The following is a 14,049-nucleotide window of genomic DNA, read 5'->3' as shown; positions in this document are numbered from 1 at the left end:
ACTTAGGGCAAGAGTTTGGATTCGGATTCAATGGCACCTGAATCTCACAAACTTCTCTCATGAGAATTCCATGAATCTCCAAGATTTCTACCATCTTGAACGATGGGACTATCATGACACTAGCCATTACAGTGAAATTTTGTCTGAAACAAGATAGGACTAGAAAACAGATCCCCTCCAGGTTTGGATTTGACCTCAAGCCAGAATGGTAAAGATGGCTTAAATCCAGAATTTCTTCAAAATTCTAACAGATGTGAGATAGCTGTGCTAGCCCCTCTTTAATATAAATATATTGGTGTATAGTCCTGATAAAAATGTGTACAGTAAAAAACTACAGTAAAATATCCATAAAAATGTTTGCATTTCATTTGCTTCTTGGTCCTGACCTGTTCTTGCTTCTTATACACCTCTTGTTTTGTTTCTCTTGATCACAGGGACCTTCAGGAGCTTGATGACAGCACCCAGCTACCTTTACTCTGTCACTTCTCAGAAACAGCTGAAGGCCTCACCACCATCAGAGCATTTAGGTTTGTAAACATGCATTTCCTCTTCACTGCCTAATCCTTCAGAGCAGTGCACAAGTCTTGCAAATAAATCAAGATGTTTGTTTTTTAAATGAGCAGCCCATCTTGGTTTATTTGGCATCTTATAAAACCACCAGGCCTACAGGGTTGCCAACTGTCTAATCACACAAACCCAAACATCCTTGCCCCCTTCCCAGCCCTACCCCTTCCTCAAGGCTCCGCTCCTGCCAGCCCCTTCTCCGAGGCCCTGCCTCACTCACTCCATCCCCCCTCCCTCTGTAGCTCACTCTCCTCCACCCTCACTCACTTTCACTGGGGTGGGGCAAGGGGTTGGGGTGTGGGCTCTGGGCTGGGGCCGAGGGGTTCAGAGTGTGGGAGGGGGATCCGGGCTGAGCCTGGGGCAGGGGGTTGGGATGCAGGAGAGTGTGCAGGGTGCAAGGTCTGGGAGGGAGTTTGGGTGCAGGAGGGAGCTCAGGGCTAGGGCAGAGGGTTGGGGTGCAGGAGGGGGTTTGGGGTGCTGGCTCTGGGAGGGGGCTCAGGGCTGGGGCAGAGGGTTGGGGTGCAGGAGGGTGTGAGGGGTGTGTGTTCCTGCTGGGTGGCACTTACCTTGGGTGGCTCCCAGTCAGTGGTGCAGCGGGGCTAAGGCTAAGGCAGGCTCCCTACCTACCCTGGCCCCTTGCCTGTCCCAGCCGGCACATCCCTGTGGCCCCTAGCGGGGGCAGGGGGCTCCATGCACTGCCCCTGCCTGCAGGTACTGCTCGTGCAGCTCCCGTTGGCCACAGTTCCCAGCCCCCCAGGTGCCGCAGAGACATGCTGTCTGCTTCCGGGAGCGGCACTGAGCCAGGGCAGGCAGGGAGCCTGCCTTAGCCCCGCTGCGCTGCCAGAATTTTAGCCCCTAAAATCTCCCGCTTTGGTGTCAGTAGGCTCTGGGAGATAGAGCCCAATTCCAGGTGAGTCCCGGTGAAACCAGGAGGGTTGGCAACCCTACAGGCCTAACATGATAAGTGAGATCACCGAGGAGCAAACTGGGCTCTACTGTTAATTCAGTGTTTGATGCTGGGCATATCATTTGTCTTTGCTGTGCCATAATTAAATCTTCTTGCAAAAGGAGGACTCAGCATTTGTATTATTTTATTTGTTTATTTTGATTCACACAACTAATGGAATGGCACCTATCCATGGCTCTGGGTGCCCTGGAGAGATTTTTAAAACCTCCATCTAATTTGCAGTATCAATCCTTGTAGGACTTCTGTGGAATTAGGGATGACGGCTTTTTCAGTGTGTGGCATTTAAACTTTTCAGAGGTTTTGTTCAAACAGAAAATCATGTGTGGCCAAGATTCCTTTGTTTTCCGTGGAATGCTCACATTTTGCGTCCTGATCCTGCATTATATGTACACCCGGAACTCCCATTGCAGGATCATGCTCTTTACGGAGTGAGCTATCCATCTAGTTACTTACAGGCTTCTTTACACAGGGATGCTCATGAAAACTAATCCAAATTAACAAAAGATGTGAATTTAAAGAGGATTAGCTAAACTTAATTAAAACCTTGTGTGGACACTCTTACTCAGAATTAAAGTGGCCTTAATTCAATTTAGCCTAATTCACTTTGAAATTGAATTAAACTAAAAATGTTGAAAATTATTTTTCCTGAGTGTCGCTGTGTAGACAAGCCCTTAGGTATTTATGTGATACCCATTATCTGAGCACCTCACACTCTTTAATGTATTAAACAGCCCTGCAAGGTAGGAAAGCATTGTTATACCCATTTTACATATGGGGAATGGAGACAGAGAGAGACAAGATGACTTGTAAGGAAGTATGTAGTAGTGCAGGGGACTGAAGCCAGGTCTTCTAAGTCCCAGACTAGTGCCCTATCCACTGGACCATCACTCCTCTCTGATAATTTTATGGGTTTGTAGACTTTCTTGGCAGGAAGTCTTACATTTTTGATAGCTATGTCTTCGCACACTGGCTCTGCAATTGGATTTACTTCAAAAGTGCTCCAGAAGTGAGTCATATCATAAGAGAACAAACAGCAGATGTTAAATCATAAAAGAAAAGATGGATCACTAGGGGATCAAGAATATGCATGAAAGCAGAAAAGGTCACTGCTGGACTGGATAATGAAACTTTTATTAAATTATCATATGAGATTAAGCCACAGAATCATAAAAGATACAGGCACTTTGAGGAGCTGAATGATGTTAGCAGTCATTCCCACGCACAAGACACTGACAAAAACTGCCACTGGTCTTATCAATGGAAAATAGAAAAATGTCATCATTTTGTTTGAAACGTGACCTCTTTTCTTTTTAAGACAGAAAACTGTAATATATACACAAGAGGCACAGAAAATGAGTGACTATGTAACCTCATTCCAAGAGGACTGTTCAGACTTTCCAAGGCATATATGTGTTTTCCAATTTCCATTAAACGTGCTTAGCTAAATTCTACTCTCAAATGCCCTAGTGTAAATCCAGAGTGACCCCATCAAAATCCCAACTTGATTATCACGGAATGCCAAAATTAGTGTAAGTTGTACTCATTTTGCACATCCATGGAATTCCAAATCAGTGCCAATTGCATTATATTGCTACTTAAACATGCTTTTTGACCAAATTAGACCCAACCTGTAACCTAGACCAATGGTTCTCAACAAGGGGTTCACATACCCCTGGCAGTATGCAGAGGTCTTCCAGGGGGTACATCAACTCATCTAGATATTTACCTAGTTTTACAACAGGCTACATAAAATGCAGTAGTGAAGTCAGTACAAACTAAAATTTCATATAGACAATGACTTGTTTATACTGCTCTAAATACTATACACTGAAATGTTAGTACAATATTTATATTCCAATTGATTTATTTTATAATTATATGGTAAAAAGAGAAAGTCAGCATTTTTCAGTAATAGTGTGCTGTGACACTTTTGTATTTTTAAGTCCGATTTTGTAAGCAAGTAATTTTTAAGTGCAGTGAAACTTGGGGGTATGCCAGACAAATCATACTCCTGAAAGGGGTACAGCAGTCTGCAAAGATTGAGAGCTACTGACCTAGACCATCTTTTCCATCACTGCTGAATTTGGCCCAGATATTTCCATTGTAGTTGAGATTCTTTAGGCAGAATTTGGCGCAGTATATCTGTTTCCACCAGGTAAGGTGATAAGCTAAGGAGAGCTCCATCCAAAATACTGACTTGGGTAGGTGGGATTCAAAATACCATGATCTCCAACCTATGTGAACATAAGAACGGCGATACTGGATCAGACCAATGGTCCATCTAGCTCAGTATCCTGTCTTCTGACAGGGACTGGTGCCAGATGTTTCAGAAGGAGTGAACAGAACAGGGCAATTTATTGAGTGATCCACCCTTTGTCATCCAGTTGCAACTTCCAGCAATCAGAGATGTAGGGACACGCAAAGCATGGGATTGTGTCCCTGGCCATCTTGGCTAAGGGTATGTCTACACTGCACTTTCATTGGTAAAACTTTTGTCGCTTGGGGGTATGAAAAAACACACCCCTGACCGACAAAAATTTTACCAATGACAAGCAACGGTGTGGACAAGTAACGATGCGGACTGCACTCTCCCACTGACAAAGCTACCGCCCCTTGTTGAGGGTGCTTTAATTTTGTTGGTGGGAGATTGTAGGCGGGAGAGAGATCTCCTGCTGACAAAGAGCAACCACACTGCGTGCCTTACAGTGGCAAGACTTTAGTGACACAGCAGTACCACTGTAAGCTGCGCAGTGTAGATATAGCCTAATAGCCACTGATGGACCTATCCTCCATGAACATATCTAATTCTTTTTTTAACCCAGTTATACTTCACAACATCCCCTGGCAATGAGTTCCACTGGTTGACTATACATTGTGTGAAGAAGTACTTCTTTATGTTTATTTTACAACTGCTGTCTATTAATTCCATTGGATGACCCCTGGTTTGTGTGTTATGTGAAGGGATAAATAACACTTCCCTATTCACTTTCTCCACATCTTTTATTGACCTCTATCAATATCTCCCTTCAGCCTCCTTTCCAAGCTGAACAGTCCCAATCTCTTTAATAATATCTCCTCATATGGAAGCTGTTCCATACCCCTAATCATTTTTTGCCCCTTTCCATACTTTTTTCCAATTCTAATATATCTTTTTTTGAGATGGGACGACCAGAACTGCACTCAGTATTCAAGGTATGGGTGTACTATAGATTTATATAGTGACATTATGATATTTTCTGTCTTATTGTCTATCTCTTTCCTAATGGTTCCTGACGTTCAGTTAGCTCTTTTGACTGCCGCTCCGCATTGAGCAGCTACGTTTCCCTTGAGTTAAGCCTACCCCCTCATGAACAGAGCTTAAAGGGATTTGAGATCAAAGGATGGCAGGCCAGAGCCTCCTTAGAAAGCTCTCAGCCTTGCCTTGCAGGCTGCTAGGCTTACACAGCCCCCAAACAGACCACACTATAAACTTCAAGTGAGCAGGCACTCGGCAAGCAAGCACATAGCCAGGGAGAGACCAGTGATCCTCTAACCACCACAATAAATGGAGGTGTTTCCTGGCTCTGTTCCATCACTCAGTGTAGGTTCTTGCTGCCCTGGCTGTGGATTGGGAGAAAAATGGGGAGGGTTGCTGCAGGACTGGCAAAAGTCCTGTTGCGTTCGCAGCAGAAGAGATGTTAGGTAGTGCGACCAAAGCCCTAAATCCAAAATGAAATACTAAGTTTCATCCGTCCGGATGACCTGCTAACCCAGTAGATCAAAATTTGGACCTAGTGCTGCAATGTGCTGAGTGCCTCCTGAGCATTTCTGAGTACCCTCACCTCACGCTATCGTCAATGGAAGGTACGCATGCTTAGTGCCTTTCAAGAGGAGTTCAGCACCTGGCAGGATCAGTCCTTTTATTTTAGAAAACCAAAATGGGCTGGGAATGGCAGGGGGCAAGCGGCAGCCCTTGAGAAGCTGGAAGCATCAGGTTGGAAGGATCACATCTGGTCACTCGAATTTTCCACAGCCCCTGGTGAGAATCAAAGCCATTCCATTCCATTCATCTGTTTCTCCCTGTCAAGCCAGCCTTCCATCTCCAGAGTCTCAGGGCTTTCTCAGCAAGCTAATGTTTACTTATTATCTTTTTAGTCACCCCCTACCTTCTGAGTTCATTATGTACCGGGATGAAACAATGAACTCCATCAAGTAGTTTACCACAAAGCACCACAGTTAAATTAGACTGAGATTTCAGTGACCTTTCCTGTTCATCATCTGACAGGATAAAAGTCTAGGAATGTTCAGAAGATGAGTTGGATTTGGATGAAAATAAGCAGATTGAGCGTGTCAGAGTTTCCATTAGGAAAACAGGGGGGTTACTGCCAAATAGAAAGACACTAACAGAATATTCACTGTATTTTCACCCTCCCACTCACTGCTATGACAGAAGGTTCTTTGCCTACCACAGCTACAAAACATAAGAAATATAACCAAGAAAAAAACTGGGACAACTGGGAAACATCAAGGATGGCCTTCAGCCATCCATGTTATGATCTTCTCACCGCAAGGTCCTGAACTTTTAAATACCAATTATTTTGAAATTGGAGGGGTTGCGGTGGTAAAACAGTTTATGAGCTGTTGAGTGAAATTTGGCTATTTCTTTAAATGATAATGCTCAGGACTTGATTAAGTAGTATGTGAAGCAAGAAATGGCTGCCAGGCTGGGCAAGCACCAAGGGCCAGATGAGCTGTAGTAAATCACGATAAATCCCTTGAATTCAGTGGAACTAGGCCAATTTACACCAAGTGGGGACATGCCCCCAAAGAGTAGTTGTGAGGCTTACATAATCTACCAGCCTTTTATTGAGTATTTTACTGGTTTCTAAACATCATTGCTATTACACAGGAGGGAAAACCAACTGGAAGCTGAAACACCCATTCGCTTTTGTAATTTAGAAATGGATTTTTTATTCAGTTTTTCGGACATTTTGTGGCTGTCTGAGGAAATGGCTGAGGTAAAGGGTTGAATGGTGGTGGTGTGTCCATCAGCCCAATACATGAAACGCACTGGTTGAGCTGAAGGACTCATGCAGTTGGCTTCTCAGTCAGATTTTGGCTGAAATATGAAATCTCTGTTCCACCCTTGCTCCAGGGTGTAGTAATTCGCTGTTAGGTTATCTCAGTTGATTAGCATTTTGGGAGAGAGAGGGGAGCCAAGGCTCTGCCTATTCCCTTCCCCATCCACCTGATTTTGCGGGTAGTTGTGGGTAAATAATGCCTGCTTACTGCTTCAGATCTGGTCTGGTTAACCTATGCAGGGATGTAAAAGGGGTTCCCACTCCCCCTTACTATGCTTCACAGACATGCACTCTGACCCACAACCCAACCCAGTGCTACCATTTGTAGAACAAGGTACTGCCTAGTGTGAGTAAGGTGTGGTTCTGAGGGGAGAATTTTGTCCTAAGTTTGGTAAAAGACACAATAAGTTCAGTAAGCTGTCGGGTTTTTTAGAACAATTGAAACTTTTGTGCATGTGTGTGTTATAATGTAACCACTTTGCTGTCTGCAGGCATGAAGCCAGGTTTAAACAACATATGCTGGAACTGACGGACACGAACAACATTGCCTACTTGTTTCTGTCAGCTGCCAACAGATGGCTGGAGGTCAGGACGGTATGTACAGTTTAGTCCCCGCTATGGTTTTGAAACCTTGGAAGCAAACAGAGACTTTGCCTGATGCACAGGGCTAGATAATAGTTTAAATTAATCTCACAATGAGATATAACAGTTTTGTGTACAGTGATCCTTAAAATAGCTCAGGGTTGTTTATGTTATAGCAGCAGGGTTTTTTATTTACTTTTTGGCTTTCTTGGCTTGAGGTAAGAAAATACAAGGCTCCTTCATACTTCGGTGTTGGGATGTTGATTGTTCTGAAAAGAGTGCAACAGAAAATATCTACATAACTTTGAAATAAGACTCTCTGTTCACAGAAATAAATTATTCTACTACCGTGCAACATCTGAGGCCCTGCCCAAGTGGAAACTATTTTCAAAGGGGCTTTGGTAGTTTTGCCAACTTTGCAATAATTCTGCTTTTGGTTTTTATGTCACCTCTCATCTCTCAGGACCCCAAAGCACTTCCCAAATGATGGGCCCAGGACTGAGGATCTCCCTCACAGCCTGATTCTGCCAGGATGCCTTCCAAAGTCCATAGGGCCATTTGTGGAATAAAATACTGCTTGACTTGAGTAAAGATGGCAGAATTGAGCCTTGAGTAAGGGAGAGCTGGGGATTTGGCAGCAATACACCCCGAAACAGAGAGTCAGATTCTTGGCCTTGATATAAGTTCTCAGTGAGTGGGGCATAAGGAGCCTCCCTCCATGTTCATGGTCTCCACAAGGGTCAGGCAGAATTATTGCTCCCTCCCTGCCTCACCTGGCATTTCAAAGAAGGGCCAAGGAGTAGGCAGGCCCATGTCCTTTCCCTCTGTGCCAGAGACTGGGGCCAAAGCTTCATCCTTGGAATGGTTTAGTGTCAGGTACACTTCACCTGCATATAGAGATCTCCATGTGGCATTCTGCCTCCTTGGACTCCCTTGGGGCAGCACAGTTCTGCTCCATTTCCTACTCTGGACAGGATCTGGCTCTGAGTAAGATCTCAGGGTTCAGCCCTGTACAGTGTCAATGAACTGCAGTAATGCCCCATTTGTACCCAATAAAAGAAAGATGAAGTTTAAGGGCAAAATCCAGCCCTGGTATAAGCTGTTGCAATTTCTAAAAATCTCCTGATGTTGGACCTGCTGAAGTGGGTTTTAGCCCACAAAAGCTTATGTCCAAATAAATTTGTTAGTCTCTAAAGTGCCACAAGGACTTCTTCTTGTTTTTTCTCCAAAAATACATATCTCTTCTATCAGCTCTTTGGGATTTTTAAAATACTATGTGGAAGAATGCAGTGTTGCCAAGAAATAGCTAATTTGGCTGTGTTCAATGGTATTGGTATCACACAGAGACGTATGGGTTTCAGAGTGACTGCACAGCTCCAATTCCAACAGCTGATGGAGACCCAAGCATACTGTATATCTAATGCACTTTCTTGCTACAGAGATTGGGTCTTCACTTTAGCATTTCCTACAAGCAGATTAATTGAGCAGTATTCGTTGCAAATCGTAGAGGGAAAGATTCTTGGATGGGAAGAGGAGAAAAATCAGATGAAAAAATGCTGACTCTGAAATGCATGGGAGAATTGCAGGGGCAAATTATAAAAATTAGGTGTCAGTGACCTGACTGTGTCCACAAATCACATCAGGTACCTAGAAATCTACAGTTGATCATTTTTATCTGAAGTCCTGACATTAGATGCAAAATTTGGATAGTAAATGTAGAGGATGGATTGAGGTTTCTTTTAAAATCAGGTTTTTATCCATCTTTAAATAGCTAGAGTTCTACAAAACAGAACGCAAACTGCACCTTTAGGGTGAAGTATTCTCACCTCCAAATGGGACAAGTAAAATCTTTGGCTAAAATGATGCATATAAAATAACTCCTTTATTTCATCATCCATCCATCCATCTATCTGTGAGGTTTATACTGGTCTCCATCACTCTAGTAACTGAGCAACTTCCACATACAACCAATAGCAATAGCAAAGTCCCTAGTGGACTTCATGGAGTCTCTGGCACTTCTTCCTGTTTGGGATCAAAACTCTGCTGGGGAGTTGGGACAAAAGGGAGTGTCAGTGGTGTGAGTGTCATTTTTTTGCTGGAAAGGATTTTTCAAAGAAGAAGGTTGTTTTAGTGACTAGTCATTTTGGATGTCTGCTTTTTGGTGCCTAATTTGAGGCACTTAAATGGGTCTGATTTCCAGAAAGTGCTGATCACTTTTCCTCTGAATATCAGGCTCCTTCAAAGTGTCTCATGTTGGGCACTATAAATGACTGGTCCCTTCTGAAACCTTAAATGTCTGAACTGAGGGCAAGGGAAGTATAGAAGATGCTTTGTGATATTATAAGGCTTTATTTTGTCACTGGACTTTTTATCCAACTTGTATTATAGGATCTGTCTTTTTTTTCTCTTCCTTCCTTCTTAGGACTATTTGGGTGCTTGCATAGTTCTCACTGCAGCTGTTACGTCCATCACCCACGGGTCTGATTCTGGTCTTCTGGGCCTGGGTCTCCTGTATGCACTGACGGTATGTACCAAAACAAACATCAAGACACTTGAGGCCAATCTAGTAGGTTTAAGGTGGTTTTAAAAATATAGATACGGGTTATCTTTCAACTTCCTTAATCTCAAAAGAAACAATCTTGCAAATAATGGATTCAGGCCAAAGCTGAGTGAGTTCAGGACAACTTGGACTTGCTTCAGGTTTTGTGAGCCAATTTAAAAACCAAAAAATTCCCAGGCCCCGTGTGTTCCCAAGGATAGAAAGAAAATTAGAAGTGCATACTTGGCCCTTGTGTGCACTTTGTTTTGCACTGTACAATGTTGTTAAGGCTGTGTAACGTGAAACCAGTTGTAAATGACGATCCCACAGATCTTGCAAAATCAGAGGTGATGTCTCCACATTTTTGGGATCAACCAGATGCTGAGTACTGTTATCTATCCAATTCTGAATATGAGTTGGAGTCTCGAGGGTTGGGAATGGAGCAGTTAGCTGTGAAATGTCTTGGTGAAGGAGATGAAGGCTGTGGGTTTTGTGCAGATTGCTGAGCGGGATAGCAAGTGGGCCCTGGATCTTTGAAACTCACTCCTTTCCCAGGTCCATAGACACAAAGTTTGTTAGCCTTCAATACACACTACAAGGTCCATCTTTTATTCCTTGCTTAGTAAGAGATGGCTGGAAATGGGAAGGAATAGGGTGGGATTTTGATGGCGTGTGTAGGGGGGAGGTTGATTAATTTTTTTTTAGCAATGTTATTGTTGGTTATTTAATTCAGTCGGGGTGATGGATGGTTCTCTTGATAGATGTATTTTTAAAAGATTGTCAACGATGCCCAAGGTATGTCAAGAGCTTAGGATGGGTGCTCTTATATTGTTAAGAGAAAAATAATTGAATAAATTAAGGGAGGTAATAGGAAATAAGCCACAGGAGGAGGAGGAAGAGTCTCATGGATGGGGTGGTAGAAAGCAGGCTGCAGTGTGCCAGTTATGTAGCACTAGTGCTAGGGAGGGAGGCTGGGAGGAATTGGGTATAGGTTTAGCACCAAGACTGGGCTTGGTGGTAGGCTAGTCTGAAGCGTCAGCCGGGGAATTCTCAGTGGCTGCCTTAAAGATGGCTTTAAATCCCTTTTTATTGCTGTATCAGCACAAAGAGGGCTTATCAGTGGCCCAGAATCTGCTCCAATAAGTTATGTTAACAGCACATTCAGAAGATTCCTTCTAATGCTGTTTAGTTAGCAAAGATATCTGGAAACTCTGAGATGTCCGTTCAAGGTTTGTAGCTACTTTGTATTTGCAGTTTGCTTGCAAACAGATGAGAAAGAGTCATCTCTTTAACTAAAGTTTGAGACAACATTTAAAAAAAAACCTCTTAAATAATCTCTACATTGTTACCTCCCTCTTTATGCCCCAGCACATCACTTGCAAAACTTTGGATGTGGTTCAATCATTGGCTACCCCTCTTGACAGGTTTTCATTTGTTTCTCTTTGGGAGCCCAAATGTGATGATGTTTGGAACTGGATGAGAGCAAAGCACTCATACTGCTGTCCCTTGGTAGCTCATAATCATAGACCCAGTCCCCTCCAACGCATAAAAGCATCCAAGTTTCTGGCAGTTACACAACCCTGATGCAGATTTAAATGAAATGCCAAGCTCTCTGGATGCCAGGCTTTTATATCAAATCTGTGTTTGTAATTCCCCAAGCAGCAGGATTTTCTGTAAACACAGTAAACCTCCAGCCTACAAAGCTGAACATGGAGTTAGGTTTCTAAATGGCAAGAGAATTTCTTCATGCTACTCCTAGGAATTACTCTATCGTTCTTGCATACCGCTGAAGACTCTAACTGACACTAAAACTTATTTCAGAATTTCAGTGCAAATTATTTACTGTTAAACTCCATCTATTGATTATTTGTAACAGTGTTTGTTCAGTGGAAAATGAGTGGAATTGGGAATTTTGTTATTCATAACAAACTTTTTATTTGGCAGATTTATCCCTCTTTCCTTTTTGCAAACAAACTGCAAAGTATTTCCCCACTTTTCTGTGTTCATAGGATCATTTCACAGACTATGGTTTGTCTGTGAATTAACTCTATAAAAATGAACACCTGAAGTTCAGTTCCTAAAACTATATTGAGGCCTCTAAATAAGTGGCCTAATTTTCAAACATACTTAGCACCCAGCTGCTTCTGCTGAGGTCAAGCTACTTATTTAAGCACCTCAGTGTGGATTTAGCCCCCTAACCTTACACAGCCATTTTATAAACCTCAGCCTGTGATTTATTCATTCTTGGTTAAGAATAAATTCACCTAAATTATATGGAATTGTTTTCTCACTCTTGGCTGGATGACTGACATTTTGTAAATGGGGGAATTAAAAAAAAAAATCAACTTGCAAATAACATTGTGGCCTGGCTCGCTTGCTCCTGCCTCTGTTCAAGCCCACAAACGGCTCAGAGATCTTTCACTGGTAAAACACCTCCTGCAATTTATTTGCAATATTTGTTTTCACCACCCTTACACACTGTACAGCCTTACACCTACAGTGGCCTCCGCTTCTGAGAGAGAGAGCACATGGGCATGCACGGGTACATACACACTCACTCTTTCTGCTTCCCCTCTCTCACTTCCTTCCTGTGCCTTTTGTATCATCTGCCTAATGGGCTAATTAGCCTCTTCGTTCTCCTCAGCCCATCAGTTAGGCACAGCTCTTCGTAATGAGGTCTACTCTAGAGTAATTAGAGTTGCAGTGACCAGAGCACTGGCTCAGCTGCTGTTGCCCAGCACCCTCTTCATAAACATGTAGCCAACAATGAATCTCTTTTCTCAGGCCTGAATGCAGGCGTTCAGACAAATAATAGCACCTCCATAAACAGAAACTAGTTGTCTAAATATTGATGGAGAAACGAACAAAAAGGGCTTGAATATGGCCAAACTGAATTGCAAGTCAGATTTTTGGAAACATATCTATGAACAATACATATTCTTCTTATCTGACTAGCTCTAAAAACAAGTTTAATGCCCCCCCCAAAAAAAACAGATGATCTTGGAGGGATTTGGTATTTTTATTTTAATTTCCAAAGCTGTGTTATTGAATACAAAGTTTTAACATTAAGTTTTATTTCCCTTTTATAACTATAATTTCTGTTGCTGGTTTTTATTTTTTGCATTAGCAATCTTACCTGAACATAATGTATTACAGAACAATATCGGTATGCTACTGGCATTCTTTGCAGGAAATAAGACTCTATGTAGTATTGTAGTGATACAAAACTATATGTAGTTTTGCTAAAAAAGCCCTTTACCCATGTATATTGTAGGAAGTGGTGTACCTCCAACAATCTGTTCCTATAGCAGGCGATCAGCAGACACCACAGATTTGATTGATTAAATGTACTCTCTGTACACACATGCACATCATACATCATTTGAAACCTTATGATGTCTTCTTTAAGATGAGGTATGACGTAGAGCTGTCAAATGGTGCCATTACCATAGAAACAAGAAAAAGAAATGACACCATCAACATGTTAAAATGACCACTTTGAAATACTTTTATTTCTCTGTTAGTTTAATATAGCTATGTATTATCTCAAGGCATAAAATTAGATTTCTTTGTGACCTTAAAGCATCCCAACAACAATCTACAGGGTAAAACAAAATCTAATAATAAATAGATACAGGTCTCATTGAAATGTAGTAGCACTGGTGACATTTCTAGTCAACATCATTATCATAATCTTGTTCATCATATGATCTCCGCTGAGAGTGCACGAGTTACCACAGTCTTCATTGCCTTGGTATATACACAGGTCTATGTAGGGAAGATTGTTCTGTCAACAGACACAGTTAATTGTGCAGCAACCTCTCCTGGTACAGGCACAGCTACGGAGTTGTAAAAGCTCAGATGCCCTTGGGCCCTTGAAGACTATAGGAAGTAGTTCATCATCCACATCTGTCCATCCATGTTGCAATGGTAAGCCAATATGTGGTTTACCTATTAGCAAAGACATCCAAATATTTGTTTACCAAGATGCTCTTTTGACATGCTCTTCAAACCTGACCTCACATAGTGGGAGTTTGGCCAGTGACTTGTACTTTTTGATGGCTAGACTGAGGCACAAGCAATTCAGGTCTCTGGGGGTCTCCTTTCTTTCTCACTGTGATCATACAGCATTGCTACCAACTTCTTTGCTGCACAAATTGTGGCTTGTCCATCACTCTCTCACAGTGTGGCAAGATCTCCTAAGCAGTAAGCTCCCTTTGTTTTGACAACATTTAACACAGATTTTTTTTCTCAATACCAAATAAGGATGACATAGCGTCACATCCTGTTAATGCACGTACAGCAGGAAGTACATTGCAAAAGTCTGGCATGAGAGT

The 14,049-nt window shown here is 42.4% G+C and overlaps 1 protein-coding gene across 3 annotated transcripts in view; it reads left to right on the top strand.

Moving 5' to 3' along the window:
* The window catches only part of ABCC9 (ATP binding cassette subfamily C member 9), a 133,012-nt gene that overhangs the window by 98,235 nt on the left and 20,728 nt on the right, over positions 1–14,049 (top strand). For all 3 annotated transcript variants that reach the window (XM_043538775.1, XM_043538776.1, XM_043538777.1), the window contains 3 exons: positions 435–527; positions 7,083–7,185; positions 9,596–9,697. In XM_043538775.1, the coding sequence (XP_043394710.1) occupies positions 435–527; positions 7,083–7,185; positions 9,596–9,697 (298 nt within the window). The remainder of the gene's footprint in view (positions 1–434; positions 528–7,082; positions 7,186–9,595; positions 9,698–14,049) is intronic.

The sequence above is a fragment of the Chelonia mydas genome, chromosome 1 (genome assembly GCF_015237465.2).
Source record: "Chelonia mydas isolate rCheMyd1 chromosome 1, rCheMyd1.pri.v2, whole genome shotgun sequence".
In the NCBI taxonomy this organism is placed as follows: domain Eukaryota; kingdom Metazoa; phylum Chordata; order Testudines; family Cheloniidae; genus Chelonia; species Chelonia mydas.
The sequence above is the reverse complement of the archived record's forward strand: the minus strand, read 5'-3'. Positions and strand labels throughout refer to the sequence as shown.